Below are 27,642 nucleotides of genomic sequence, written 5' to 3' on the forward strand. Positions count from 1 at the left end.
AGGAAGAATTACTGAAAACTATTGATGGTCTTCATTAAATCAATCTTAAATATGAAGTTTCACAGAGTTTATGTATGTGATTTCTCCTTGACTCATCTATATGATATCTATATATCATAGTTGCTTGGGTCTGGGAGGATTGCAGGTATGGGTTGTGACTGCTAATGGATACAGAGTTTCTTTTGGGGTGATGAAATTCTAAAATTGATTAACTCTGTACTAAAACTCTTTGGATTGTACACTTTATTTGGATTGTTTTGTGGTGCTGGGGATTAAACCCAGTGTCTCATGCATACTAGGCAAACACTCTACCACTGAGCTACATACATCCCCAGCCTTGAATTGGACACTTTATTTATTTATTTTTTTGCTGCCCTAGGGTTTGAATCTCAGGTCTTATGCATGTTAGGCAAGCACTCTACCTATACTCCAGCCCTTGAGAATAGTCTTAAACATTATTGTCTTTATTCTTTTTCTCACTCACCTCTGAAGGATTTCACACCTTCCATTAATTCTTTCTCAAATACCTTTTTATCAGCTGTAGGATAAAACACAATTATGTTTTTGGAGAATTATAAAAATCAATGTTCATACTTACAGGAGGGGAAAATTTAGAAATTTATCATGATTAGTTCTTACTGAAACGAAAGATATTTAAAAAAACTGCAATGAACATGTTCATTGGATAGAATACAAAACTACTGTTACTGGCAACCTAGTGAGGGTGAAGTACGCATAGCCTTTTCTTTACTGTTTTCTCCTATCTATTTTGACTTCATTTTTTCTTTCTTCAGCTTTCCTACAGTTCTGACCTGTTGTCTTGTATCTCTTAAAGAACTTGTTTCTCCTACGATAGGACTTTTGACTGGAGAGGTCCTTGTTTGCTAAACTAAAATATAAATGGAAAGAACAGAATTTTTAGAGAAACCCAGCTAGGACTGGGTTTCTCTACCCAAGTCACACTGGGGATGGAACCCAGGTCCTCATACATGCTAGGAAAGTGCTCTACCACTGAGCTACATCCCCAATCCAGACTGGGTCTTTTAAAAAAATATTTTAAGTGGACATAAAATGTTTCAAACATTAGGATTATTAGTACAAATCTTTAAAACCAATTTTCCCAGGAACTTTGAGAAGTAGATATAGTTCCTGCTCTCCCAAAGTTGAGGATAGTGCTGTACATGTAATTGATCTTTAAAAATGTTTGTTGAATGAAAATAAATTTTTAGATACCAGTGAAGTAGAATACACTTAAATGCTTACCAGAAATAGGCAGAGTTTTCATCAGCCTTTTGTATTCTTTATTTGTGATCTCTATTCCCATTTTGTTTAGAACATTTTTCACATCTCCAGTATGAATCTTCTTTCCTTTAGAAAAAGAGAACCAGCCTTAGGTGAGAATATAGAATTATATAATATTTTAATATTGTATATAACACATACATACATATATAAACGTATATATGAAACTCATCATTATTAGCTATAGGGGGAAGAACAAGGTGCAATGAAGACTTGCTTAGCTTTTTTTGGAATCAAGAGGGAAGTCAGAAATTTTTCTTTCAACCTAAGTAAAAGAGAATCTCTTCTAACTATAAAATAATACCATATAATAAGCAAAACAGGGATTGTATAATTTCTCAGTAATTTTGATGCTGTTTTATGGCTAATATAAATAATTCAACTACTATTATAATAGATTTCTTCTTTCTTTTCCTTCTCCTCTGATCTTCTCTATCCTACTTCCCTTCCTCCTCTTTTGCCTGAATTACAGCATGTTTTAAAAATGACAATGAAAGCTGTAATGTTCCACTTTGAATGAATTTATGTTATATACTCACACTATAAGTTTTGGGAGGGCAGGAAGCATGTCTTTCAAAATTCAGCTATAAATCACATTTCTGCTTTGCCTGCTGGCCCCTTTAAATTCTGACAACAGAGGGTGTTAGAGAGAGCAGGCCTGAAAGGCAGGTGGGTAAAGTTTCTTCCCAAAGCTATGGCTGAAGCCTGTTTTCAGTTTTTTACCTTGTGGAACCAGCTTCGCTACACTTTCCTTCTGATGCTAACATCGGATTTCAGAGTTTAAAGGTAAAATGACAGTCTGCAAGTCTAGATTCAGCCAAATTATGATCAAAGGATGCATATAAAATAAAAACATTTGAAGGCAAGGACCTACACTTGTTGAAATAACTAAGGAAGTACTGACTAAAACTAAACCCAAAAGAAAGTAGACAGTTAGAAGCAGTGGTGAGCAAAGAAAAGTGGAAATTGTGTTTAAATCTTGCAGAAGATTGGATTTAAATTGCTCTATTCTTTCTTTTGATATATGATAAAACCCCATTCCAGGTTAAATATGTCTCTCTTACACTTTGCCTATGCTAACTGAAATAGAACCAAAGTAAACTGTGCTGATAATTTTCACTTTAAATTAAGATAATGAACTTCAAATGAATCCTTACTGCCACTGGGCAACCACATTATACTTTGCTAGTCTACTAACTTCCCCACTCTTGATGACTACTTAACATCTTTTTTTTCCTCTTTTCAAATCATGACTTGACTACCACTTTTATTTCTTTAATTAAAAAAGGAAGCTTTTTTTGGTTGTTTTTCTGGGGATTGAACCCAGGGTCTTGGACATGCCATGCAAATACTCTATCACTGAGCTACATCTCCAGCCCTTTTGTGTTACTGAAACAGGGTTTCACTAAATTGCTGAGGCTGGGTACTTGAGATCCTCCTGCCTCAGCCTCCAAGGTGTCTGGGATCACAGGTGTGCGCCACTGCAACCAGCAAGAGGCCCTCTCTTGATAGCACTTTCACCACCTCGTTCCACTGTTTGCCTTCTTTTGCAGGAAAACTCTTCAGATATTCACACTGTTTCTAAAGATTTTCCTCCCACCTGTTCAAATTTACTCTAGTCAGACTTCTTTACACCATACCCCTCCCAAATAAACTACCTGCATAGGCATCTTTGTTTCAGGGTTCATTTTCTGGGTTCATACAACCCAATTTAATACCTTTATTTTTTCCCCAGGATACCATATTCTCTCGGTTTTCTTCTTTCTTTCTTTTTCTTTTTTTTTTGGCTACACAAGATTGAACCCAGTGGTGCTTAACCACTGAGCCAGAGGCACAATCATGTTCCTAGCCACGCCCCCCTTTTTGAGACAGGGTCTTGCTTAGTTGCTTAGGGCCTGGCTATGTTGCTGAGGTTGGCTTTGAGCTTGTGATTCTTCTACCTGGGTCTCCCGAGTCACTGGGTTTACAGGTCTGTGCCACCACACTTGGCTCAGCGCCCTCACCCCTTTTTTACTTCTTATTTTGAGACAGTTTCTCATTAAGTTGCTGAGGCTGCCTTCAAACTTGTGATCCTCCTGTTTTCAGCTTCCCAGGTTGCTGGGATTACAGGCATGTACCATTGTGCCTGGCTCTCTTGATTTTTCCAACTATGTCACCAGTTACTCCTTGTCTTCTTTACTTTGAGAACTCTTGATCTTGAAGTGCTCCAGTATTTATTCCTTAGCCGTTTTTTCTTTACCACTTATACTCCCTCAGGTGAATTTATTCCATCTCATGATTTTAAATACCATTTATATACATATGGCTTTAAATTTCATATTTTTACCGTATATATCTTAAATTTAAGTTGGTCTAGTAACTTTATACATGACATCTGAATTTGTAAGTCTACCAGACCTCGAAATGTACCGAACAGAAATCCTAAATTTCTTCCACCCTGAATTTGGACTACTGCTAGCTTTTTTCATGTCAGTTAATGTAAGTCTATTGTTACCATTTTGTTCTAGACCAAAAAAAAGAAAGTCTTAGAGCTAGGGGCAGTGGCCCACACCTGTAATCCCAGTGACTCAGGAGGCTAAGGCAGGAGGATCACGAGTTCAAAACCAGTCTCTGAAATTTAGTGAGGCCTTAAGAAATTTAGGAAGACCTTGTCTCAGAATAAAAACAAACAAAAAGAGTTGGGATGTGGTTTGGTGGTTAAGCACCTGTGGGTTCAATCCCCTGTACCCCTGACACATAAAATCTTAAAATCATTCTTGACTTTTTCCTTTATCTAGTACTTTATATCTAATCTATCAGGAATTTTTTTTTAAATACCACTTTTAATAAACTGCATACTTTCTACCTTAGTTTGGTTCACCATCTTCATCATTGGCTATACTAAAAACCCTGGATGGTTTGTTTCTACAGTAGGTTTCCTTCTTTTCACTTCCCCAAGTCTATTCTTGGCCCAGAATCCAGAAAGATCTGATTAGAGACAGGCCAGGAAACATCATGCCTCTGTTATAAATCCTACAATGGATTTCTGTTTATCACAGAAAACATGCCCAAGTCCTTGCAGGGCTTTCAAGGGACTGACTGATCTTGCACCCATTACCTCTCCTCACCCCCTGTTCCTTTTTTCTTAGTCACTCATCTTCAGTGCTGACCTCCGTCTGGTCTTCAAACACTCCAGACATGCTCCCACCTTTGGGTCTTGGTCCTTGTCCCCTCTGTCTGCAGCACTGTGTATAGAAATCCCCACATGGCCAACACCCTCACTTCCTTCAAGTGTTTGCTCAAATGTCACATTCCCAAGGAGGCCTGATCTCCTACTTAAAAACACAACTTCCCTGTCTCCCCAGCACATCCTGCTTGCCTTGTCTCCTTTATACTATTCTACTTTTATAGTATTTGCTGCTTTCTAACACGCTGTATAATGTGTGTGTGTGTGTGTGTAAAATGATTATTGTTTATTGCTTCTTTTCCCTGCCAGAGTGTAAACTTCATGGGGCAGTGATGTTTGTTCTGTTTACTGATGTATCTTAATGCCTAGAATAGTGCCTGGAATGTAGTAAACACTCATTAAGTAGTTGTTAAATGAACAAACGGAGGAAGTACTATTATGTTAAGATATATTTCAATATGAAACTTAAAGATTACACAATATAGTACTCATTGTAACATCCCACTCACCTGTAATCTTTTTAACTTCATTCATCAACACATTCAAATCAGTCTTCCCTTTATCTTTAAGATAAAAAACATCAGTTTTATAAAAATATAGTATCCTTAAATTGTGAAACAGAAGCCCCAAATTCAATCATTCAAAACATTTTCCCAGAAGTTTATTTTATCATATCAGCTCCTCATCAACTTATTAATACAGCTACTGCTATCTACCCTATAAACTAAAAATCCACATTGCACAACACAAGAGCAAAGCTGAAAGCACTCTTCTTTCCTTCAGGACAAATCATTTTCTGTTAAGTTAGCTTTCAGGGGTTGAGAATTTTTGAGAATTTATAATTTTTGTGTAAAAACAGCATTTCCATTTGTCAATGCCAATTGCCCCTTTAGGCTTATAATCACATTGGCACCCAGGTTGCTGCTAAAAGAACAAAGTATTGGCAATGATTGGCTGTTCTTAGGTTGTGAACATGATAATCATCATGTTGATATATTCAGTTAATGTCCACTTATGATGACAAATTTTGTTTTGCAATGACCATTCTCAATTGAAAAATATCTTCATAGATCAGGTACTTAATTTCTTTATTCAATATTTCTCAAATTAATGTCTGAAGCCACTGAAGGCCAATGAATACATTTAAAAGAGTTCATTAAACTGCAAACTGAAGAAATACTAGTTTGAGATGGTGAGGTACTAGTGAAATCATGCTATTTTCTAACAGGCAGGACATTCAAACTGCCAATGGATTTTCTCATTTTCCACTATGACTTGATCAAGAATGCCAATACACCACTGCTCAAACACATTTAGACTGTTGCATTATTTGTAATTCTCCTAAGATGGTAATTTCCTCTGAGAGTGAGATACCAATTATCACTCTATATTCGTACTATTACCTAGACATTAGTTTAATGGTTACACAAGACCAATGCTATATAATTGTTTATTAAATAAAAATAATAGAAAAATGATAACACTGCAGAGAATGAATTAGCTGTAAAGTCAATATGTATTCCAGGTTTTAAGGTGCAGAATTTATCCTTGCTTGTTCTTTTTTATGCTTTTCCAATTATGCCAATTTTTTTTGGTATTCTTTTATAGTTTCATATCTTATTAATATGATTTTAAAGCAGGATAAGGAAGAACTTCTTTTGATAAAATTCTATGTAAAGGAAAATGCCATCACACCCTTAATTTTGTGTGTCTTCAGTTATTTCTACCAAGGCCTCTTGGACCTCTGTCCTATCCCAGATGATCACACAGGTATACAAGGTATTCTACTAAAGCCATATTAATAGTTTCACACTTTAAGTCACTGTGCTGGTGATGTACAATATGCTAGGAAATGAGGAAAACCACAAAACCTACAGTATATTACCTGTATTGGTAGGTTAAAAGAGCTATGTAAGGGATTTAAAAAATAAAAAGTCATTTTTGGAAAAACTGTTTACCTCTTATTAAGGCAAAGGTCAGTGCCTGATATGTGTTAAGCATTAAAGTTAATGTAATGAAAGAATGAAGAGTTCTACAGATTTATAAAAGCACATGTTAATTGACTTGGATTAATCTTATATTTTTGCTACTTCATTTGGGGGAGATGTCCCCCCAAATTTCCTGGTGCATTTTTCCCAGTTCTACTAGCATGAAACCATGTAATATATGCAAGTTTAATTAATTATATTCTTGACATTATTATATAATGACTTAAATTTGTTGATTCCAGTAGCTCATGGTATTAGAGTATAATGGTTAAGAGGGTTTCTGAAGTCAGATTGCTTGGTTTTTTCCTTGGCTCCATCACTTACTAGCTCTCTGACTTTGGGCAAACTACTTGATTTCTCTGTGCCTTAGTTTCCTTATAGGTAAAATGAGAGATAAAAGAGAGGGAGAGAGATGTTCTATCTCTTACAGAACTGTTTGGAAGATTCAATAAGTTAGTATAGGTAAAGTGCTTAGAATAGTGCTCATATATTCCAGGACTGTGTATTGTTAGTTATTGCTACTTATTGCTGGATTAACAGTAGAAACTACAAGATTAATACTCCAAGCATTCTCATTATGCCTTGGCATTTCCTGTGGTGTCACATGGATATTTAACACTTCCCATTCACACTGGCAGTGTTCTTGGTGATTCTTCCCAAGTGGTAGCCACCAAGTTGGGTTTGGTAGCTATGCTGAAGGCCTCTTTCTTTTCTTCTCTTCTTTCTCTTGCTCTCTTTCTCATTTTTATGTACACCTTAACTTCAATTATTCTAGCTCTACTACCAGACTCATTGGACTCATCATTCCCAAAGGTTTACTAAAGGGTACATTGATTTTCAAAATTCTCACCATCGACTGGTAGACGCTCCTTCAGTGTCAGGATTTCTTTCTTCTTGAGATTAATTCCTGCATTTTTCAGGAAAGTTTCTACCTTGTCTGAAGACACCTTTGTCCCTTAGGAAAAAAAGGGGATAATATGAGAAATATTTGTAATGATATGAAGAATGGGTCGCTCTAATTTATGCCTAGATATCAACACTATGAAGAGAAAGAAGAACAATTAGGAATTCCTAAATCCTGATCCATGGGATTCTGTCATGACTTTTGGGAGAATTTTTTGTGCATACACTTGGGATTGAACCCAGGGCTTCATACATGCTAAGCACATACTTGGCTTGAGCTATTCCCCCAACCTGGCTTTTAGAAGAACTACTAAGAGAAGGAAGTGAGGAATTCAGGGTTTCTGGTAAGTCATGGCAAAGACCAAAGCAACCTTTACAAATATGTCTGCACAACAGATTTTAAACTTGCTAATTAATGGAGAAACAGAAATAAAGGAAGAAAGTTTATGAATTTACTTCATCAATATCCCCTAGGAAACTTTTTAAGAAATTAAATTTATTTTTAACTAATAGATTAAAAAAATAAAAATTATACTGATCGTAAATGGGGTAGTGCGATGTTTTCATACATATATACATTGTATAATGTTTACATCAGGCTAAACATATCTATCTCTTCAAACATTTATTATTTATTTATAAAAAACATTCAAAACACCTTTTTTCTAGCTTTTTGAAATGTGCAGTTCGTTAGCATTACCTGTAGTTACCCTTCTACACAATAGCATACTCGAGCTTCTTACTCCTGTCTCACTGCAATTTGTCTCACAGAACAACTTTCCCCTGTCCCATCTTCTACTCTCCCCAGCCTCTAGTCACTACCATCCACTTGCAAGTTCTTGTGAGATCAAAGTTTTTAGATTACACATGAATGAGATCATGTGGTACTTGCCTTTCTGTGCTTGGTTTAGTTAATTTAACATAAAGATCTAAAGTTCCATTCATATTGTTGTAAATGACAGGATTTAATTTTTAATGGCTGACTAGTATTCCAGTACGTACATGTGCCACATCAAATACTTTTTTTATCAGTAGTACATAATAATCATACATAATAGCTGGATTCATGGTGACATATTTATAGATGGACATAACATAATCTGATCAATTTAATTCCCAAGTACCTTCCCTTTCCCTCTTCTCCTCCCTCCCTCCCCCATTCTCTTTCTTCCATTCTACTGGTTTTCCTTTCTATTTTAATGAGATCTGCCTTCTTCTTTTTTCTTTTTAACTTCCACATAGGAGAGAAAATATATAACCCTTGATTTTTTACGTTTAGCTTATTTCTCTTAACACAGTGCTTTCCAGTTCAATCCATTTTCCTGCAAATGACATAATTTCATTCTTCTTTATGGCTGAATAAAACTCCATTGTGCATATGTACCACATTTTCTTTGTCCATCAGTGGATTGATACTCATTTCCATTTTTTAGCTATTATGAATAGGAACCTGAGAAACGTTTCAATAATATATGTTTCTAGGTACTCTCTGTAAATTGAAGATCAATATGACAGAAAAGGAGCCTATTGATCTGAATACTAAACATTTTTTTCTTGGTGATTCTGTTGTAGAACTGTATTTGGGACTCACTGGTTTGTTCTGCAGTATTGGGGTTTGAACCCAGGGACTTGCACATGCTAGGCAAGTGCTCTACCAATGAGCTATACCCCCAGTCCTTTTTACATTTTGAGACAGGGTCTCCCTAAGTGCCCAGTGATCTTAAACTTATGACCCTCCTGCCTCAGCCTACTGATATCTGGGATTATAGGTGTGAGCAATATGGGGCTGAGAAACACTGTTTTTGAGTCTACCTTAGTTAAGCCATTTTGGTGACTGCATGTGCTTAATGCACATAAGGAAAAACAATGAATTAATAAATAGTTGGGACAGGAAGATTAATAGTTGGAAAATGAAAAATAGGAAGAGTTTTTAAAAAATATTATTGTTATGGTACTGGGGATTGAACCAAGGAACATTTGCCACTGAACTACATCACTATTCCTTTTAATTTATTTTGAGACGGGGTTTAGCTAAACTGCTTAGGATCTTGTGAAGTTTCTGAGGCTGGCCTTGAAACTGCAATCCTCTTGCCTCAGTCTCCCAAGTTGCTGGGATTATGTACATGAGCCACTATTCCCAGCTAGGAAGAGTTTTTGAAAACAACAGCACAGTTCAAGGACCTGTTTTACCTGCTGAGGAAAGAACAACATTGTGTTTCTCACTCACCTTCAAGATTCTGCAATTCTTTTATCAATCTGTTCTTATATACCCTTCCTTGGTCTGTAACACAGGAAAAATTAAAGTCTCAGGCAATAATGCAGATGTTAAAATAGTATAGATATAGTATCAGAGGCATAGACTTTTAATTATTGTATTCTAGAAATTAATCTCTCTCTCTCTTTTTCTCTTTCCTCTCTCTCTCTCCCCCTCTGAGGTCCTGGGGACTGAGTCCATGACCCTTAAACCTACTAGGTGAGCACTTTACCACTGAGTCACATCTTCGGTCCAGTGTTTTCCACTTTCAAGAATAAAACTCAGGAATGGAAACAGTTTTCGATTTGGTGAGATCATTTTGGTGATGGGGGTATGGGACATCCTTACATACAGAGTATTAGTTACAAAAGTTCATGTTCACCTTCCTCAAAAACTACTATTGTATTTTTTGAATGCTCACCATCAGTTGGCAGATTATTCAGCAGCTGTATGCCTTTATCTTCTGGGAATGTTGCCCCCACATTTTGCAGAACATCTCTCAGATTACTAATGTTGACTTTTTCACCTTCAAAAAGTAAAAGGTGGGAAGAGTTGAAAATTTGAAGTGAGAATTTTATATTATGAAAAATGCCTATGTGGCATCATTTGTTAATTGAACATTAATGAAATAAAACTGAAAAGAATGCTAGCCATTGCTTAGACATAATCCTAGAGTTTATTGGCTAAAACAGTGATGATCAAAATTAGGCTGTGAGTCATTAGATGGAAATGTTCACAGGCAGAGTGAGGGAATGAATCAAGAAGGGAAACACTGCTGTTAAAATGTCATTTTGTACAAACATTAGAATCTGGTTTTATAGTCTTAATCACATGTTATGATACCACACAGGGCCTTTCTCTAGGGACTTTCTCTCTCTCTCTCTCTCTCTCTCTCTTTCTCATAATACTGGGGATTGAACCAAGGGACACTCTACTACTGAGTTACATTCCCTGCCCTTCTTCTTCTTATTATTTTTTTAAATTTTGAGACAGGATCTCACTAAGTTGCCCGGGTTGACCTGAAACTTGCAATCCTCTTGCCTCAGCCTCCTAAATTGTTGGGATTACAGGTGGGTACCGCTGTGTGAGGCGAGGGGGTTTCTTTCTTAACCTGGTCTGTCTCTCTGTCTTACTTCTAGGGCTTTGTGGTACTGGGGATTGAACTCAGGAGAGCTGTACCACTGATTTACATCTCATTTCTTCTAAATTTTTAAAATTTTGAGACAGAATCTCTTATTTTGAGATAGGGTTGCTTAGGGTCTTACTAAAATGCTGAGGCTGGCCTTGAAAACTTGTGATCCTCCAGCCTCAGCCTCCTGAGTTGCTGGGATTACAGGTGTGTGCCACCATGCCCAGCTTATTTTTTATTTTTGTTTTATCTTTTCTTCCATGCTAGGGATCAAGCTTGGGACCTTGTGCACATTTGGCAAGTACTCTGTTGCTGAATTACACTCCCAGCCCAGCTGAGAGGAACAGTGCCTAGTTCCAGTTGTAATCAAGTCCCACTTGAACCCTTGGCAGACATATTTATTAAAGAAAAGGAGTGTCACATGCCCCTAGCTGTCAACCTCTTCCCAGGCAGGCAGAACTAGAGGGAGTTTGAGATCCTGCTTCTGGAAAACCCTCAGCCCCCAACCTTAGCATCAGAGAGGAAAAACACAGTAATTGCTGATACCACATTCCAGTTGTCCTGGAATTTTTTCACCCTGTTTCTTACAGAAGTACAACCTATCAGGGGTGTGTGTGTGTGTGTGTGTGTGTGTGTGTGTGTGTGTGTGTGTGTGTTTATGTTTGATGGCTGCAGCTAATTGAAGTTGCTGTCAGGTAGTTTCTTTTTTTAAAATTTTTTTGGTTGTTGATGGACCTTTATTTTACTCATTTATTTATATGTAGTGCTGAGGATTAAACCCAGTGACTGACACATGCTAGGCAAGTGCTCTACCACTGAGCCACAGCCCCAGTCCTCAGGTAGTTTCTTACTAAAGGAATTAGGGCACTATGAGAGTAGCACCAGGTATTTTTTACCAAATGAGTTTGGGAGGAAGTAGTCCATGCCTGCCCTATATTCTCACTGTAGCCTTTTAGGTTATGTACCCAGGATGGGACAAATGCAGAAATGGCAGTGGGCCCTACTCATCAAAAGGGTCAGGGTGGAATGCTGGCTGTGCCAGGCATACTCTCCAAAGACTTCCAGGTTTTCTGTGTGGGGCAGGACAAATGCCAAGGCCACAGAAGGTCCCCTCCCAAAACAAATTAGTGCAGAATGGGGCCCCAATCCAAGCATATATCCACTCCAGATTTCCCCAGATTGTGCACCTCAGGGCAGGGAGAATGCTGATGCCACTTTGAGTTCCTGGGAGCCTCCAAGGATGGTGGCAGGAGACAAGGGAAGCACTGAGTTCTCTGCTGGGGTGGGGACTGCAGAACCATGGCCATCTGCCAGTTCCCCACTCTCAAACCCATTTTTCAATCCTGGGCACCCCAGTTTCCACATGCGAAACCACACACGACTGGTCCTGCCCTGTGTCCTAGAGGGCGGGCTGATGGGCTGATTCCAGAGGGTGGTGTCCTTCACTTCTCTCTGCATTACACCCCGTGTTCTCAGCAGATTCATGACCTTCCCTAAGCCAGAACTGTCTCTAGGGTGGCCTCCAGTTCAGTTAATATAGCAGAGTATCTATGGGGACCCAGAGATTTGAATATGCTACAGTTTTTATCCCCAGAGTAGTATAGCCTCAGACAATAGGACCCTCCTGAAGATGGTTCTTGGCTGTAGTATTCTGAGAGTTCATTGGGAAATGCAATGAGATTGTTCTTGCCAACTAACATGCTATGGAGACTCCAAGTCTCTTATTTATTGAAGCTGTCTGCAGGGTTCAGGCTTTTGCATCAACTGTGACACTCTCTTTCACCTTTACTTCCTTGGAGGGAAGAATTCTCTAGGGGCGGCATTATGTGCTAGGTGCTAGGTGCTAGGGCATTCTGCTTCTTCTTGCTCTGTTATTATCCCTGGCCTCTAAATTTCATGAAGTTTCATTATCTCTGCTGTTGTGTCGAGTGCCAATTCTCATCCACTCACCTCCCTATACAGTTACACATCTGCTTTGGTTCTGTCCCATGGAGAAGCAGATGAGTGCTTAGTACCTTGATTCTGCCATTTTGCCCCTTCCCTGACTCACTTTTTAAGAACCTGCTCATGTATTACATATTCTATCAAATCATTTCCTAACCTTTCTTCCTCAGGGTGCAAGTGACCATTCTGCCCCACTTCTTTGGCTTTTAACATTTTGTTGCATTTATTTACATGTATTTCCCTCCAACTATTTAAGGCCTAACTACATAAGCCCCAACTACATAGAGTTCCTAGAAGGTTGGTCTTTGTAGTTCTATACTTGGGATATGGTATTCAATAATGAGTTAGTAAAAATCTAACTCACCTGTAAAAAGATTCCCTTCATCCATCACTGCATCCACATTAATGTTCCCCTCATCTGGAAGACAAGACAAAATTTATGGATAAAGCTGATAAAAGAAGTGGGAAAAAAGATAAAATCATATTGAAGTAAAATACAATATTCAGCAAATTTTTGTGATTTGCTCTGGAATACTATCCTGTTTTCATTCCAAATAGCAAATGTGGAAAGACAAAGCTTTGGCTATTAAAAGATACTTCATATTTCTAAAGTCACTTTTTATTCTAACGAAGATAGTTAACTCCATCTAAGTAGAATGCCAGACTGACACTGGAGAAGCATCCCCCTCTGCTTTCATATCTGGAAGAGCTCTGTTTTATTGATTACAAAGCTGGCAAGCAACTTAAACAGAGAAAATGCTCCAACAGGACAAATCTGACCTGAACATTGGTATTCCTGTTTCCATACTCAATACACAGATCAAATGTAGCTCAAGCTCTCATTCTTATACTAAATACACTCAAATTCTTGGTTTTTAGACTTTTATTTTGTATTTTTGCCTCAAATGGAGTTATTTAAAGCAGATAGCATGAGAGATGATCAATGCCTCATAGAAATATGTCTTATCCATTCTCATATATTTTAGTTAGTTCCACAGAAGACTTATCTAAAAAAATTTTTTTTAGTTGTTAATGGACCTTTATTTACTTATTTATATGTGGTGCTGAGAATCAAACCCAGTGCCTCACATGTGCTAGGCAAGTGCTCTACCACTGAGCTACAACCCCTGCCCAAGAAGATTTATGAATAGCCTGAAATAGATCTCTAGTACTATTTCCTATTGGGTCATTGACTTTAAAAGTAACAGTTAGGGAGAGGTTTAATAGTTCTATAACCAAAATCACTAGCATTTCAAGATACCTGGAAAATGGGATAAGAAAAAGCATATCTTTTATAGGTAGGTAAAAAAAGTACAGGAAAATTATATATTTTCAACAATAAAAAAATATCCTATGGAATATAGGATATAGTTTATTTTCTTCTGATCATAGCAAAGGCATAACTAAGGGGCATTGTGCTGAGATGAATGTATATTGGTTATTATTAACTGTAATGAAAGCTACTATGAAATGGTTATTATATGGTAGGCCTATGCTAAGAACTTGGTGCAGTTATGAAAGGTAGCTATTATCTTCTTTTTAACAGAAGAGAATAAGATCTGGAGGGGTTCATGTGACCAATTTTGCACTTCCATTTAGAGTTCAGGTTTGGATGATTCCAAATTCTAGCTTCTTTCCACAACGCCATATAATCAATGGAATCAGTGGCATGAATCCAAAGATTTTGCTATTTTTCCCAAAAGGGCTATTATTTTAAAAAATTTTCTTATTGGATACTTGTATCATGTATTGTTATGAGGCCATGATAATATATGCTAGATATGATTGAGGTTAAAAACAAATTACTTTAAGATTTGCTATTTTCACCTTAAACTTACTGTTTATGGTAGTTAAAAATATAGGTAAAATCTTATTTTTTCTTTCTCTTAATACTGTTTCTCTCCTATTTGCTTAACTCAAGACTTTCTTATCAGATAGTACCACCATTTATATATTTTTCTTCTTCTTCTGCTCTGCTAATAATCTAATCAGTTTTCTAACATTGCTAAAGCTTTGCTAAATTTGTGGACTGCTAACTAGTTAAGGGGAAATAAGATGAATTATTACTATTATTATTGCTATTATTATTATAACTACTACTACTACTACTACTACTAATATTTTTTTTTTCTGGTGCTATTAGGAATTGAACCCAGGGGTGCTTTATCACTGAGCTACATCCCAGCCCGTTTTATTTTTTTATTTTAAGAAAGAGTCTCACTAAGTTGTTCAGGGCTTTGCTAAGTTGCTGAGCAGCACCATGAACTTGTAGTCTTCCTGTCTCAGTCTCCCAAGTCACTGGTATTATAGTCATGTACCACCATACCCTGTCCAATAAGATGAATTATTGTTCATTTCTAACCATTTTCATGTGTTTTTGTAACTCAGTGTGTTATAGATATCTCAAACTCAACCTGCCTAAAACTGAAACTATTCTCTTGGTTTATGATATGACTGATGACTTGCCAGTCAAGACAGGCCTACCTAAATTTTTTTCTACTTTGTCATAACATGTATAATCAGTCACCAAGTTAAATTAAACTTGTTTATTAATTTTAATAAATAAATTCCAACTCTCTTGTCTATCATTAAGTTCACTTTCCTCTCCTAGGTTTTCATCATCTTTTATTGGATTATGGCAATACCTTTCAAATTTAAGCCTTGCCTTCTAATATTGCCAACTATGTTGCTTTTGGTTTGACTTTTCAAAAGATAAATACTCTAGATGTGCCACTGCCTCAAGTATAAAGGCTAAAATTGAAGGGAAAAATGGACAATTTGAGCACAATAACTGGAAACTTTAATAGCACACTCTCAGTAATGCATAGAGTAACTAAACAGAAAATTAGCAGAATAAAGAAAACTTGACCAGTATTATCACCCTTGGGATATTTGTCAGGATAGACCATAACCAAACTATAAAATAAGTCTCATTCAGTTTTAAAGGCTGAAATAATAGAAGGTATGTTTTATGACTCAAAAGAAATGAACTAAAATTGAATAGTAGAAGGAAATTCGGGAAATCTAAATATTTGGAAATTGAACAATGCATTTCTAAATAACCTATGTATTGAGAAGAAATTACATGAGAAAGTAGAAGGTATTTTGAACTGAATGAAATGAAAACACAATGTATCAAAACTGTGGGGATGCCTCAGCAACTTTGTGAAGCCTGAAAAAACAGTGAGACCCTGTCTCAAAATTTAAAAAGTGAAAAAAGGACTGGGGATGTGGGTTCATGCTCTGGTACAAAAAATATCTAGAAAAAGAAGAGTAAACTAATCTGAAAGGCAAACTGAAAGAAGGAAATACTATAGATTAGAGCTGATGGACAAGGTGGTGTGTGCCTGTAGTCCCAGCTACTTTGGAGGCTAGGGTGGGAGGATCACTTGAGCCCACCAGTTTGAGACCACCCTGGGAAACAAAGTGAGACTGTCTCACAAAAAGATTAGAGCTGAAGTCAATACTATAACAAAAAATCAGTTAGGAAAATTGATGTTCTTTCACTTTAAAATTTTAATTAATTAGTTAATTAGTTAATGTGTTAATTAATTAATTTTGGAAATACTGGGCTTTTAAAAAAATTTATTATTTATCATAAACAAATGGGATACATCTTGTTTCTCTGTACATGAAATAGAGGCATATAATTTTTGTAATCATACATTTATATAGGGTAATGGTGTTGGATTCATTCTGGTATTTTTATGGACAAAGTTTTGACTAGACAAACTATAAAAAAAGAGATCAGGAGAGAGAACATCATCACTGACTCTACAGAAGTTAAAAGGACTATAAAGGAATATGATGAGCAACTTCATGCCAACACTCATACAATTCAGATGAAATGGACAAATATTTTAGAAAGACACAAATTAGTGAGCTTGGGCTAAACTACATAGTCTGGTTCAAGGTCCTTCCAATCTTAGCAACTATCTTTCAGCCATTTTTCCTGCTAGTATAACATGAAGAATATGTCCTAGCCACAGAGAAATACTAGCTGCTCTCCTAACATTCTGTGATTTTGCATATATTTGTGCTTTTGTATGCACGAAATACCCTTTACTTTTAGAATCTCTGTATTTCTCCTGACAAGTCTTTGTCTGATCCCTTACCTGGAAAACTTAGCTCTTTCCTTCTTTAGAATCCTACTGAATATATTATAGAACCACCACATAGTTCTTAGTGCTGACCTGTTGGCATTTAAGACCATAACGATGAACTCCTAGAGGTCAGAGAACCTGTCATCTTATTTTTATATTCCTAACAGGTTATGTATATTAGCACTTAATAAAGAATTCTTTAAAGCCTCTGCACAACTCTAGCTATACTCTCAGAAATTATCATATGAACCTAGAGTTTCATAGGAGAAGCAACTCACCATCAATAGGCAGACTGTTCTTCAGGTCTTCATATTCCTTTTCCTCAAGTTTAAAACCCATATATTTCATGAATGGTCTTAGCTTATTAGCATCAAGTTTCAATCCTTAGGAAAAAGAGGATGCAAGGAGAGAAATAAATAATAATGGCAAAATAAAAATGCTAGTTATGTCCACGTATTAATTAAAAGATGAACAATCAAAGGATCAGCAAAGTTGTTCAAGTGATAAGAACTGTCACAGGAATCCAGAAACAACCTGGCTTCCTCATTTTTTTGTCTCAAAAACTGCAGCTCTCATGAGACATTTATAAGGAAAGAACCTAAGAGTTAGGCAAGACTGATGAATTCTGACAAGAAACAGCTTTTATAAATCTACTCAGAAAAAGGTTCACTCATACATTGCTGGTGGGACTGCAAATTGGTGCAACCACTCTGGAAAGCAGTATGGAGATTCCTCAGAAAACTTGGAATGAACCACCATTTATCCCACTCCTCAGTTTATACCCAAAGGACTTAAAATCAGCATACTATAGTGACACAGCCACGATCAACGTTATATTGCAGCTCAATTCACAATAGCTAAGCTACAGAACTGACCTAGGTGCCCAAAACAGATGAATGGATCAAATGTGATACATATACACAATGGACTAGTACTCAGCCATAAAGAAGAATAAAATCATGGCATTTGCTAGTAAATGAATAGAACTGAAGGCTAATTAGAATAAATCATACTCCATGTATGTATAATGTCTGAATACACTCTACTGTCATGTGTACCTAAAAAGAACAAATAAAAAAATTCTATTCAGAAAACAGATTTGAAATGCAGTGATGGATTAGCTAACCACAATAAAGGGGAAGGGGAAGAATAGAAATTCAGTAGGTTAGATCAAGGGGAATGAAGGTGCAGGGCAGGTTAGGAAAAGACAGTAGAATGAGTCTTACGTGATTTTCCTACGTACATATATGAATACACTACAATGAATCCCATCATCACACACATTCACAGGAATGGGGTCCTAATTAGAATAAGAAATGTTTCATGCTCATATAAATAGATCAAAAAGGATTCTATTGCTATATATAACTAAAAAGAACCAATAAAAAAGGAAATACAATGATGAAGAATAAAAAAATCATTTCTTCAACAGTGATTATTTTCAAACTAGTAAATGATGAAACAAAAATCACTTAAATAAATAAGTTAATTTACAAATTTGTCATGACTGAAACTACGTGTGGTTTTTAAAAAGTAAATGCAAAACAAAGGAAGTCTCAATGTGACCTGCTGTCTCACTTACCTCTAACAGACCTTATACCATCCAGCAACTTATGCCGATACACCTTTCCAGCAGCTGTAAGATAAGGAACATTACAATGATTGATAGACTTGCTGAAAATTTTTAAAATCCCAGGGATTTCAGAAAGAACAACTCTTACACATTTATTATAATTTTCCCAAATTTTTATCCCAAAAAAGAATTAGACCAACAGAAAAAAGTCTGTTAACACAGTGAATCTAGTCACTTTTTTAGACCATAGAAATAATTCTTTGTGACACTTCACCATGCCTTTCTCATATCTTTCTTCTGATTTCTTCCTTTCATTTTTTTTTTAATTTTTAATTTTAATTAAAAATCATAAATTTACATAGGGCAATGTTGTTTGATTCATTTTGTTATTTTTTCCCCTTTCCCCTCTCCCCTCCCACCCCTCTTTTCCCTCTATACATTCCTTTCTTCCTCATTCTTACCTCCCTCCTTATCCCTAACCCTAAACCTAACCCTAACCCTAACACTAACCCCTCCTAACCCCCACCCCTGTATGTCCTCATCTGCTTATCAGCGAGATCATTCGTCCTTTAGTTTTTTGAGATTGGCTTATCTCACTTAGCATGATACCCTCCAATTTCATCCATTTGCCTGCGAATGCCATAATTTTGTCATTCCTCATGGCGGAGTAATATTCCATTGTATATATATGCCACAGTTTCTTTATCCATTCATCAACTGAAGGGCATCTGGGTTGGTTCCACAATCTGGCTACAGTGAATTGAGCAGCTATGAACATTGATGCGGCTGTATCTCTGTAGTATGCTGATTTTAAGTCCTTTGGGTATAGGCCAAGGAGTGGGATAGGGTCCATTCCAAGCTTTCTGAGGAATCTCCATACTGCTTTCCAGAGTGGCTGCACTAGTTTGCAACCCCACCAGCAATGTATGAGTGTACCTTTTTCCCCACATCCTCGCCAACACCTATTGTTGCTTATGTTCTTGATAATCGCCATTCTAATTGGGGTGAGATGAAATCTTAGGGTAGTTTTGATATGCATTTCTCTTATTACTAGAGATGTTGAACATTTTTTCATATATCTGTTGATTGCTTGTACATCTTCTTCTGTGAAGTGTCTGTTCATTTCCTTAGCCCATTTGTTGATTGGATTATTTGTATTCTTGGTGTAGAGTTTTTTGAGTTCTTTATAGATTCGGGATATTAGCGCTCTATCTGAAGTATGAGTGGCAAAGATATTCTCCCACTCTGTAGGCTCTCTCTTCACATTACTGATTGTTTCCTTTGCTGAGAGAAAGCTTTTTAGTTTGAATCTATCCCAGTTGTTGATTCTTGCTTTTATTTCTTGTGCTATGGGAGTCCTGTTAAGGAAGTCTGCTCCTAAGCCAACAAGTTGAAGGTTTGGGCCTACTTTTTCTTCTATAAGATGCAGGGTCTCTGGTCTGATTCCGAGTTCCTTGATCCATTGTGAGTTCAGTTTTGTGCAGGGTGAGAGATAAGGGTTTAATTTCATTCTGTTGCATATGATTTTCCAGTTTTCCCAGCACCATTTGTTGAAGACGCTATCTTTTCTCCATTGCATATTTTTAGCCCCTTTGTCTAGTATGAGAAAATTGTATTTATTTGGGTTTGTGTCCGTGTCCTCTATTCTGTACCATTGATCTACCTGTCTATTTTGGTACCAATACCATGCCGTTTTTGTTACTATTGCTTTGTAATAGAGTTGAAGATCTGGTATTGCGATACCACCTGCTTCGCTCTTTCTACTGAGGATTGCTTTAGCTATTCTGGGTTTCTATTTCTTCCAGATGAATTTCATAATTGCTTGCTCTATTTCTGTAAGGTACATCATTGGGATTTTAATTGGAATTGCATTGAATTTGTATAGCACTTTTGGTAGTATGGCCATTTTGACAATATTAATTCTTCCTATCCATGAACATGGGAGATCTTTCCATCTTCTAAGGTTTTCTTTAATTTCTTTCTTTAGTGTTCTGTAGTTTTCATTGTAGAGGTCTTTCACCTCTTTTGTGAGATTGATTCCCAAGTATTTTATTTTTTTTGATGCTATTGTGAATGGGGTAGTTTTCCTAATTTCTCTTTCTGAAGATTCATCACTTATGTATAAAAATGCATTGGATTTATGAACATTGATCTTGTAACCTGCTACTTTACTGAATTCACTTATGAGTTCTAAGAGTTTTCTGGTGGAATTTCCAGGTTCCTCTAAATATATAATCATGTCATCAGCGAACAGGGATAGTTTGAGTTCCTCTTTTCCAATTCGTATTCCTTTAATTTCTTTGGTTTGTCTAATTGCTCTGGCTAGAGTCTCAAGAACAATGTTGACTAGAAGTGGTGAAAGAGGGCATCCCTGCCTTGTTCCAGTTTTTAAGGGGGAATGCTTTCAGTTTTTCACCATTTAGAATGATATTGGCCATGGGCTTAGCATAGATGGCCTTCACAATGTTAAGGAATGATCCCACTACCCCAATTTTTTCTAGTGTTTTGAGCATGAAGGGATGCTGTATTTTATCGAATGCTTTTTCTGCATCTATTGAAATAATCATGTGATTCTTAACTTTTAGTCTGTTGATATGGTGAATGACATTTATTGATTTCCGGATGTTGAACCAACCTTGCATCCCTGGGATAAAACCCACTTGATCGTGATGCACTATCTTTTTAATATATTTTTGTATGCGATTTGCTAAAATTTTTTTGAGAATTTTTGCGTCGATGTTCATTAAGGATATTGGTCTGAAATTTTCTTTCCTCGATGTATCTCTGTCTGGTTTAGGTATCAGGGTGATATTGGCTTCATAGAATGAGTTTGGGAGGGTTCCCTCCTCTTCTATTTTATGGAATACTTTGAGAAGTATTGGAATGAGCTCTTCTTTAAAGGTTTTGTAGAACTCGGCTGAGAACCCATCTGGTCCCGGACTTTTCTTTGTTGGTAGGCTTTTGATGACCTCTTCTATTTCATTGCTTGAAATTGATTTATTTAAGTTGTGTGTATCTTCCTCGTTCAGTTTAGGCAATTCATATGTCTCTAGAAACTTGTTGATGTCTTCGAGGTTTTCTGTTTTGTTGGAGTATAGATTTTCAAAATAGCTTCTAATTATGTTTTGTATTTCACTCGTGTCTGTTGTGATATTTCCTTGTTCATTCCGAATTTTAGTAATTTGAGTTTTCTCCCTTTTTCTCTTTGTTAGCATGGCTAAGGGTTTATCAATTTTGTTTATTTTTTCAAAGAACCAACTATTTATTTTGTTATTTTTTCCGATTGTTTCTTTTGTTTCAATTTCGTTGATTTCAGCTCTGATTTTAACTATTTCCTGTCTTCTACTTCTTTTGGTGTTGGTCTGCTCTTCTTTTTCTAGGGCTTTGAGCTGTAGTGTTAAGTCGTTTATTTGTTGATTTCTACTTCTTTTGTTGAATGCACCCCATGAAATAAATTTCCCTCTAAGTACTGCTTTCATAGTGTCCCAGAGATTTTGATATGATGTGTCTTTGTTCTCATTTACTTCTAAGAATTTTTAAATTTCCCTCCTGATGTCTTCTGTTATCCATTCATCGTATAATAGTGTATTATTTAATCTCCAAGTATTGGAGAAGTTTCTGTTTTTTATTCTGTCATTTATTTCTAATTTCAGTCCATTATGATCTGATAGAGTACAAGGTAGTATCTCTATCTTCTTGTATTTGCTAACAGTGTCTTTGTGGCATAAAACATGGTCTATTTTAGAGAAGGATCCATGTGCTGCTGAGAAGAAAGTGTATTCGTTCTTTGTTGGATGGTATATTCTATATAAGTCGGTTAAGTCTAAATTGTTGATTGTGTTATTGAGATCTATGGTTTCTTTATTCAATTTTTGTTTGGACAATCTACCCAGCGGTGAGAGAGGTGTGTTAAAATCGCCTAGTATTATTGTGTTGTGGTCTATTTGATTTCTGGATTTGAGAAGGATTTGTTTGACGTACATGGATGAGCCAATGTTCGGGGCATAGATATTTATGATTGTTATGTCTTGCTGATATATGCTTCCCCTAAGCAGTATGTAATGTCCTTCTTAATCCCTTCTGACTAGTTTTGGCTTGAAGTCCACATTATCTGAAATGAGGATGGATACTCCAGCTTTTTTGCTGTGTCCGTGTGCATGGTATGTTTTTTCCCATCCTTTCACCTTCAGTCTATGGGTATCTCTTTCTATGAGATGGGTCTCTTGCAGGCAGCATATTGTTGGATTTTTCTTTTTAATCCAATCTGCCAGTCTATGTCTTTTGATTGATGAGTTCAGGCCATTAACATTCACAGTTATTATTGTGATATGATTTGTATTCCTATTCATTGGACTCATTTTTGTTTTTTGACATGATTTGGTTTCTCCTTTATTTGGCTATTCCTTTAGGCTAGTTCCTCCCATTGCTGATTTACATCGTTGTTTTTCATCTCTTCCTCATGGAATATTTTGCTGAGAATGTTCTGTAATGCCGGCTTTCTTTTAGTAAATTCCTTTAGCTTTTCTTTATTGTGGAAGGATTTTATCTCATCGTCAAATCTGAAAGTAAGTTTTGCTGGGTATAAAATTCTTGGTTGGCATCCATTTTCTTTCAGGGCTTGGTAAATGTTGTTCCAGGCCCTTCTAGCTTTTAGGGTCTGGACTGAAAAATCTGCTGATATTCTTATTGGTTTTCCCCTGAATGTAATTTGATTCTTTTCTCTCGCGGCCTTTAAAATTCTGTCTTTATTTTGAATGTTAGGTATTTTCATAATAATGTGCCTTGGTGTAGGTCTGTTGTAATTTTGCATATTTGGAGTCCTATAAGCCTCTTGTACTTGGTTTTCCATTTCATTCTTGAGATTTGGGAAATTTTCTGATATTATTTCATTGAATAGATTGTTCATTCCTTTGGTTTGTTTCTCTAAGCCTTCCTCAATCCCAATTATTCTTAAATTTGGCCTCTTCATGATATCCCATAATTCTTGTAGATTCTGTTCATGATTTCTTACCATCTTCTCTGTTTGGTCAACCTTGTTTTCAAGATTAAATATTTTGTCTTCAATATCAGAGGTTCTGTCTTCCCGGTGTTCTATCCTATTGGTGATGCTTTCTATGGCGTTTTTAACTTGGTTTATTGTTTCCTTCATTTCAAGGATTTCCGTTTGGTTTTTTTTCAGTATCTCTAACTCTTTATTGAAATGCTCTTTTGCTTCTGTTATTTGCTCTTTTAACTGTTGATTAGTGCGTTCATTTAATGCCTGCATTTGTTCTTTCATCTCCTCGTTTGCTTCCCTGATTGTTTTAATTATGTACATTCTGAACTGCCTTTCGGACATTTCTTCTGCTGTGCTGTCATTGGGTTTTATTGATATAGTATCTAGGTTTGTTTTGGACATTTTCTTCCCTTGTTTTCTCATATTGGTCAGATGTCAATGGGACTCTGTGATATTGTAGATTTCCTCTATTGGCTTATAGTGACCCTGTAGATTTCCAGTGTATCACCTACCAGCCTTCAGTAGCCAGAAGTCTTGGATTAATTTGATAATGCAGTGCTTCCGAAGAATGCTGCCCTTAGCCCGCTACCGGTTCCAGGGAGAGAGACCTGGAGAGGTCTCTGGCTGCCCAGCCCTGGTCCCAGAAACCGCTTGCGTGTCGAATATCTCCACTGGCTTGGGGACTTGTGGCTGGCTCTGCGTCGAGAGGCTCTCACTGGGCGGTCTGCCCCGGGAAGCTAGCCTAGATAGGCGCTTCCCGCCGGAGGGGGCTGGGCTGCTTGGGGGAGTCCCTGGTGCCTTGTGCTGGTCACTGAAGCAACCTGCGGGCGGGCCAGAGCCGGCAGCGGGGCCGGCCGGAGCTGGCCGTGCTGCTTCTGTGCAGAAGGGCTCTCACTGGGGGGCCTGTTCCGAGAGGCTGGAGGATCTGTCCCTGTGGGCGGAGCCCACCGCCAGACTGCACCGAGCTGCCTGGGGGAGACGCTATCTGCCCTGTCCCACTCTACTAAGCCACTCGAATCCGGGCCTGCTGCCCAGCTGAGCTTCGCTGGGTGGGGGAGACTCACCCCATGGTTCTATCTTAGTCCGAGTCTCTCAATGCCTCCCCTTCTTGAATCCTGAGTTCTGGGGCGACTGGAGATGCAGTCACCCTCTAGTCCGCCATCTTGGATCGCCGCTTGGAAAAAGCCTGCAGCTGGAGGGGGACAATGCTGCCTGGAGAGGTCTCTGGCTGCCCAGCCCTGGTCCCAGAAGCCGCTTGTGTGTCGAATATCTCCACTGGCTTGGGGACTTGTGGCTGGCTCTGCGTCGAGAGGCTCTCACTGGGCGGTCTGCCCCGGGAAGCTAGCCTAGATAGGCGCTTCCCGCCGGAGGGGCTGATTTCTTCCTTTCTACCACTCTGCTTAAGGTCAGGCACAAAATTTTTCTGGGAGATATAATGTTACATAAAGTTCAACTCACAGGTGAAGAGACTGCTGATTCCTGGGCTAAAATCCTGGTGACCATGACAGGAGTTCTTTGAGTATTAGTCCTGGGCCTGTCTAACATAGTTTTAGATGACAGCAAATAGACGTTGTTGTAGGTGCTCTCTGAGAGGCTCCCTGAAGCATGTCTTCTCCAAGGCCATTCCTTGGAGAGGTGTCATCCGGTGCCATCTCAGTTTTCATATTTTACAGAAATTCAAATGTTGATTTCTAATTTTACATAGATGGCAAACTAGTATGAATTTCTGCCTCCCCCCCTCCCCCGCCATCAAACCTGGTGTAATTCAACTCTGGGCGGAAACTTTTCAGAATTTTAGGGCCCAAGTGAAAATCCACAATGAAACCCTTGGGAAATGGAGAACTCTACAGGTGTGTCTGTGTGACAGCCTGGAGTGGAGGACTGCTAGGAGTGGCAGTTAAGGGACCAACGGGGGAAATGTAAAAAGAAATTTCCCCTTGCTTTTTGTACTATGACTCTGAAGTTGTCACTGCCACCCCTTCTTGACAGAGAATAGCAGCAAAAGGTCAGACCAGTGGTGTGGGTATCTCAAAGGTAATATCCAGGCGGCACATAAATCCTTTAGGAGTGAAGTGTTAATATAAATAGGGAAAGACTGACAAGCTGCCCGTCCTCCCTCTATCTTTAGGGCCAGTCAGCTGCAATGTAGAGGGACTGCTCTCTTCCAATTTCACTTCTCTTGATTTTGTCAGTGAAATTGACTAGAGAAGTTGCCAGGAACAGCGTCAGCTCAGGAAAATGATCAACAGTACTTGGGTTTCTCTACTCTGGGGCTTATCCTCTTCTTTCTACTTGAACACAACAGGGCTGAGGTAGGCTGAAGTCTGACCTTAGGCCCTTACTTAAAAGCACACTTCCAGACACAGTGATGATCCCCTCAACAGAGCTCATGGGACCAAAATAACCAGATAGCCAAGAGGTACAATTACTTCAAGAGAAAACAAACTGACTTTATGTACTATTTGGATCAGAATTATTAGAATAAAAGGACCAGGAATTTAAAATCAGCATGATACATATATTTAAGAAGAGAAGATATTAGCAAAAAGAATTAAGAACAAGAAAAGATAAAAAGAATAAATGGAAATATTAGGTATAAAAACATAGGTACACTGTGGGGCCCACTGCATGCCTATAATCTCAGTGACTCAGGAGGCTGAGGTAGGAGGATCACCAAGTACCAAGCCAGTCTCCAAATAAAAATAAAAAAGGGCTGGGAGATGTAGCTAAGTGGTAAAGACCCATGAGTTCAATCTACAGTACTCCATGCCACTACCAAGGAAGAAAGAAACAAGATATAAAATGTTGAAATAAAGAAACAAAGAAATACAATAGATCAGATAGAGTATAGTGGGAATAACTGAGAAATTATTAGGGGCTCTCTGATCAGATTGAATGACTCTCAGAGGGCAGGGAAAAGATAAAGAGATAGAAAATGAAAAGTTACAGATATAAGACTAGAAGTAGGAGTGCTAAACTCTGGGTTAATAGGAATTCCAGTAGGAGAGAAAAACTGAAATGGCGAAAACATTTGAAGAAATAAAGAAAATAAAATTTCCAAGAGTAGAGAAAGATGAAAGGCCCATATTAAAAATAAATACTTTTTCAGAGAAATAATGATCACATAACTTGATAAATTTAATACTGATTTTTAAAATAGGTACAAAACAAAAAAGAGAAAGTAATCTATAGCCAAGACCCAGATGTAAGTCCTAAAGGAACATGATTGGGGAAGGGACAAAGTAAGCCAACAAACTGTGCTAAAATCCTTGTCATATTTGGGGGAAGATACATTTAAATGACCATAAATATTAGTCTCTAGGACAACTGCTAGAGCTCTCCAACCTGTAGAAGAAAACTCAATTAATCTAGTGGGAACTATACAGGCAGAAAGAAGAAACTAAAGAACACTGTAAATGGAAACTATAAAACATACAGCAGAATTATGCCTTATATAGCAGTATGATGATTATAAAGAAACTTAACTCACCAGTTACAAAACAGAAACTCTAAGACTGTATCAGAAAACAAAAATCAAACAATAAATTGTATACAAGAGACATATACAGAGCAAAAAGTCACAGAACTGTTAAAAGCAAAAGCATGGATATGAACCAAAAGAAAGTTGTAGCAATTCAAGTTGTACTTGACAAAATAGAAATTAAGGCAAAGTATAGCATAATGGACAAAGAAAAATGTTATCAGAGCAAAGATATTTTCCTCATGAATATGCATGCACCTAACAAAATATAAAATATTAACATATAAAGCAACAATTGACCACTGCAAGGAGAAACAGATTTATAAATATTTGCATTTGGAAATTTTAAATTTAGAAACTAATATACCATTATGGTGGTTCCATTTTCTTTTTGTTTAGGATGATATTTTCCAGCTCCATTCATTATCAACAAATGCCATAATTTCATTCTTTAAGATTGAGCAATATTACATGATATATATATATATCTTGTAATATATATATATATATATATATATATCTTGTTTTTTAAATTCATTCATCTGTTGAAGGGCACCTAGGTTGGTTGTCCTGTGTCTTGATGAAGATCTATTCTTATTCTATGTATTTGGAGTTCTGTATGCCTCTTGTATTTAAATTTCTATATAATTCCTAAGATGTGAAAATTTTTCTAATTTTATTTCACTGAAAAAGTTGTGCTGTCCCTTTAGTTTGTATTTTGGAAATGTCATCTACTCCAATGATTCTTAAATTTGGTTTCTTGATGTTGCCCCAAATTTCTTGAATATTTTTGTCATGGTCTC

General features: G+C 37.2%; 1 protein-coding gene across 1 annotated transcript in view; it reads right to left on the bottom strand.

The window, feature by feature from the left end:
* The window catches only part of EFCAB3 (EF-hand calcium binding domain 3), a 483,726-nt gene that overhangs the window by 76,026 nt on the left and 380,058 nt on the right, over window positions 1–27,642 (bottom strand). Inside the window, exons 94-102 of the mRNA XM_079134930.1 lie at window positions 18,372–18,425; window positions 17,068–17,172; window positions 13,051–13,104; window positions 10,035–10,139; window positions 9,587–9,640; window positions 7,307–7,411; window positions 4,978–5,031; window positions 1,264–1,368; window positions 485–538 (exon numbers count right to left, since the gene is read on the bottom strand). Coding sequence (XP_078991056.1) covers window positions 485–538; window positions 1,264–1,368; window positions 4,978–5,031; window positions 7,307–7,411; window positions 9,587–9,640; window positions 10,035–10,139; window positions 13,051–13,104; window positions 17,068–17,172; window positions 18,372–18,425 — 690 coding nt within the window. The remainder of the gene's footprint in view (window positions 1–484; window positions 539–1,263; window positions 1,369–4,977; window positions 5,032–7,306; window positions 7,412–9,586; window positions 9,641–10,034; window positions 10,140–13,050; window positions 13,105–17,067; window positions 17,173–18,371; window positions 18,426–27,642) is intronic.

The sequence above is a fragment of the Sciurus vulgaris genome, assembly GCF_902686455.1.
Source record: "Sciurus vulgaris genome assembly, chromosome: 3".
Classification (NCBI taxonomy): domain Eukaryota; kingdom Metazoa; phylum Chordata; class Mammalia; order Rodentia; family Sciuridae; genus Sciurus; species Sciurus vulgaris.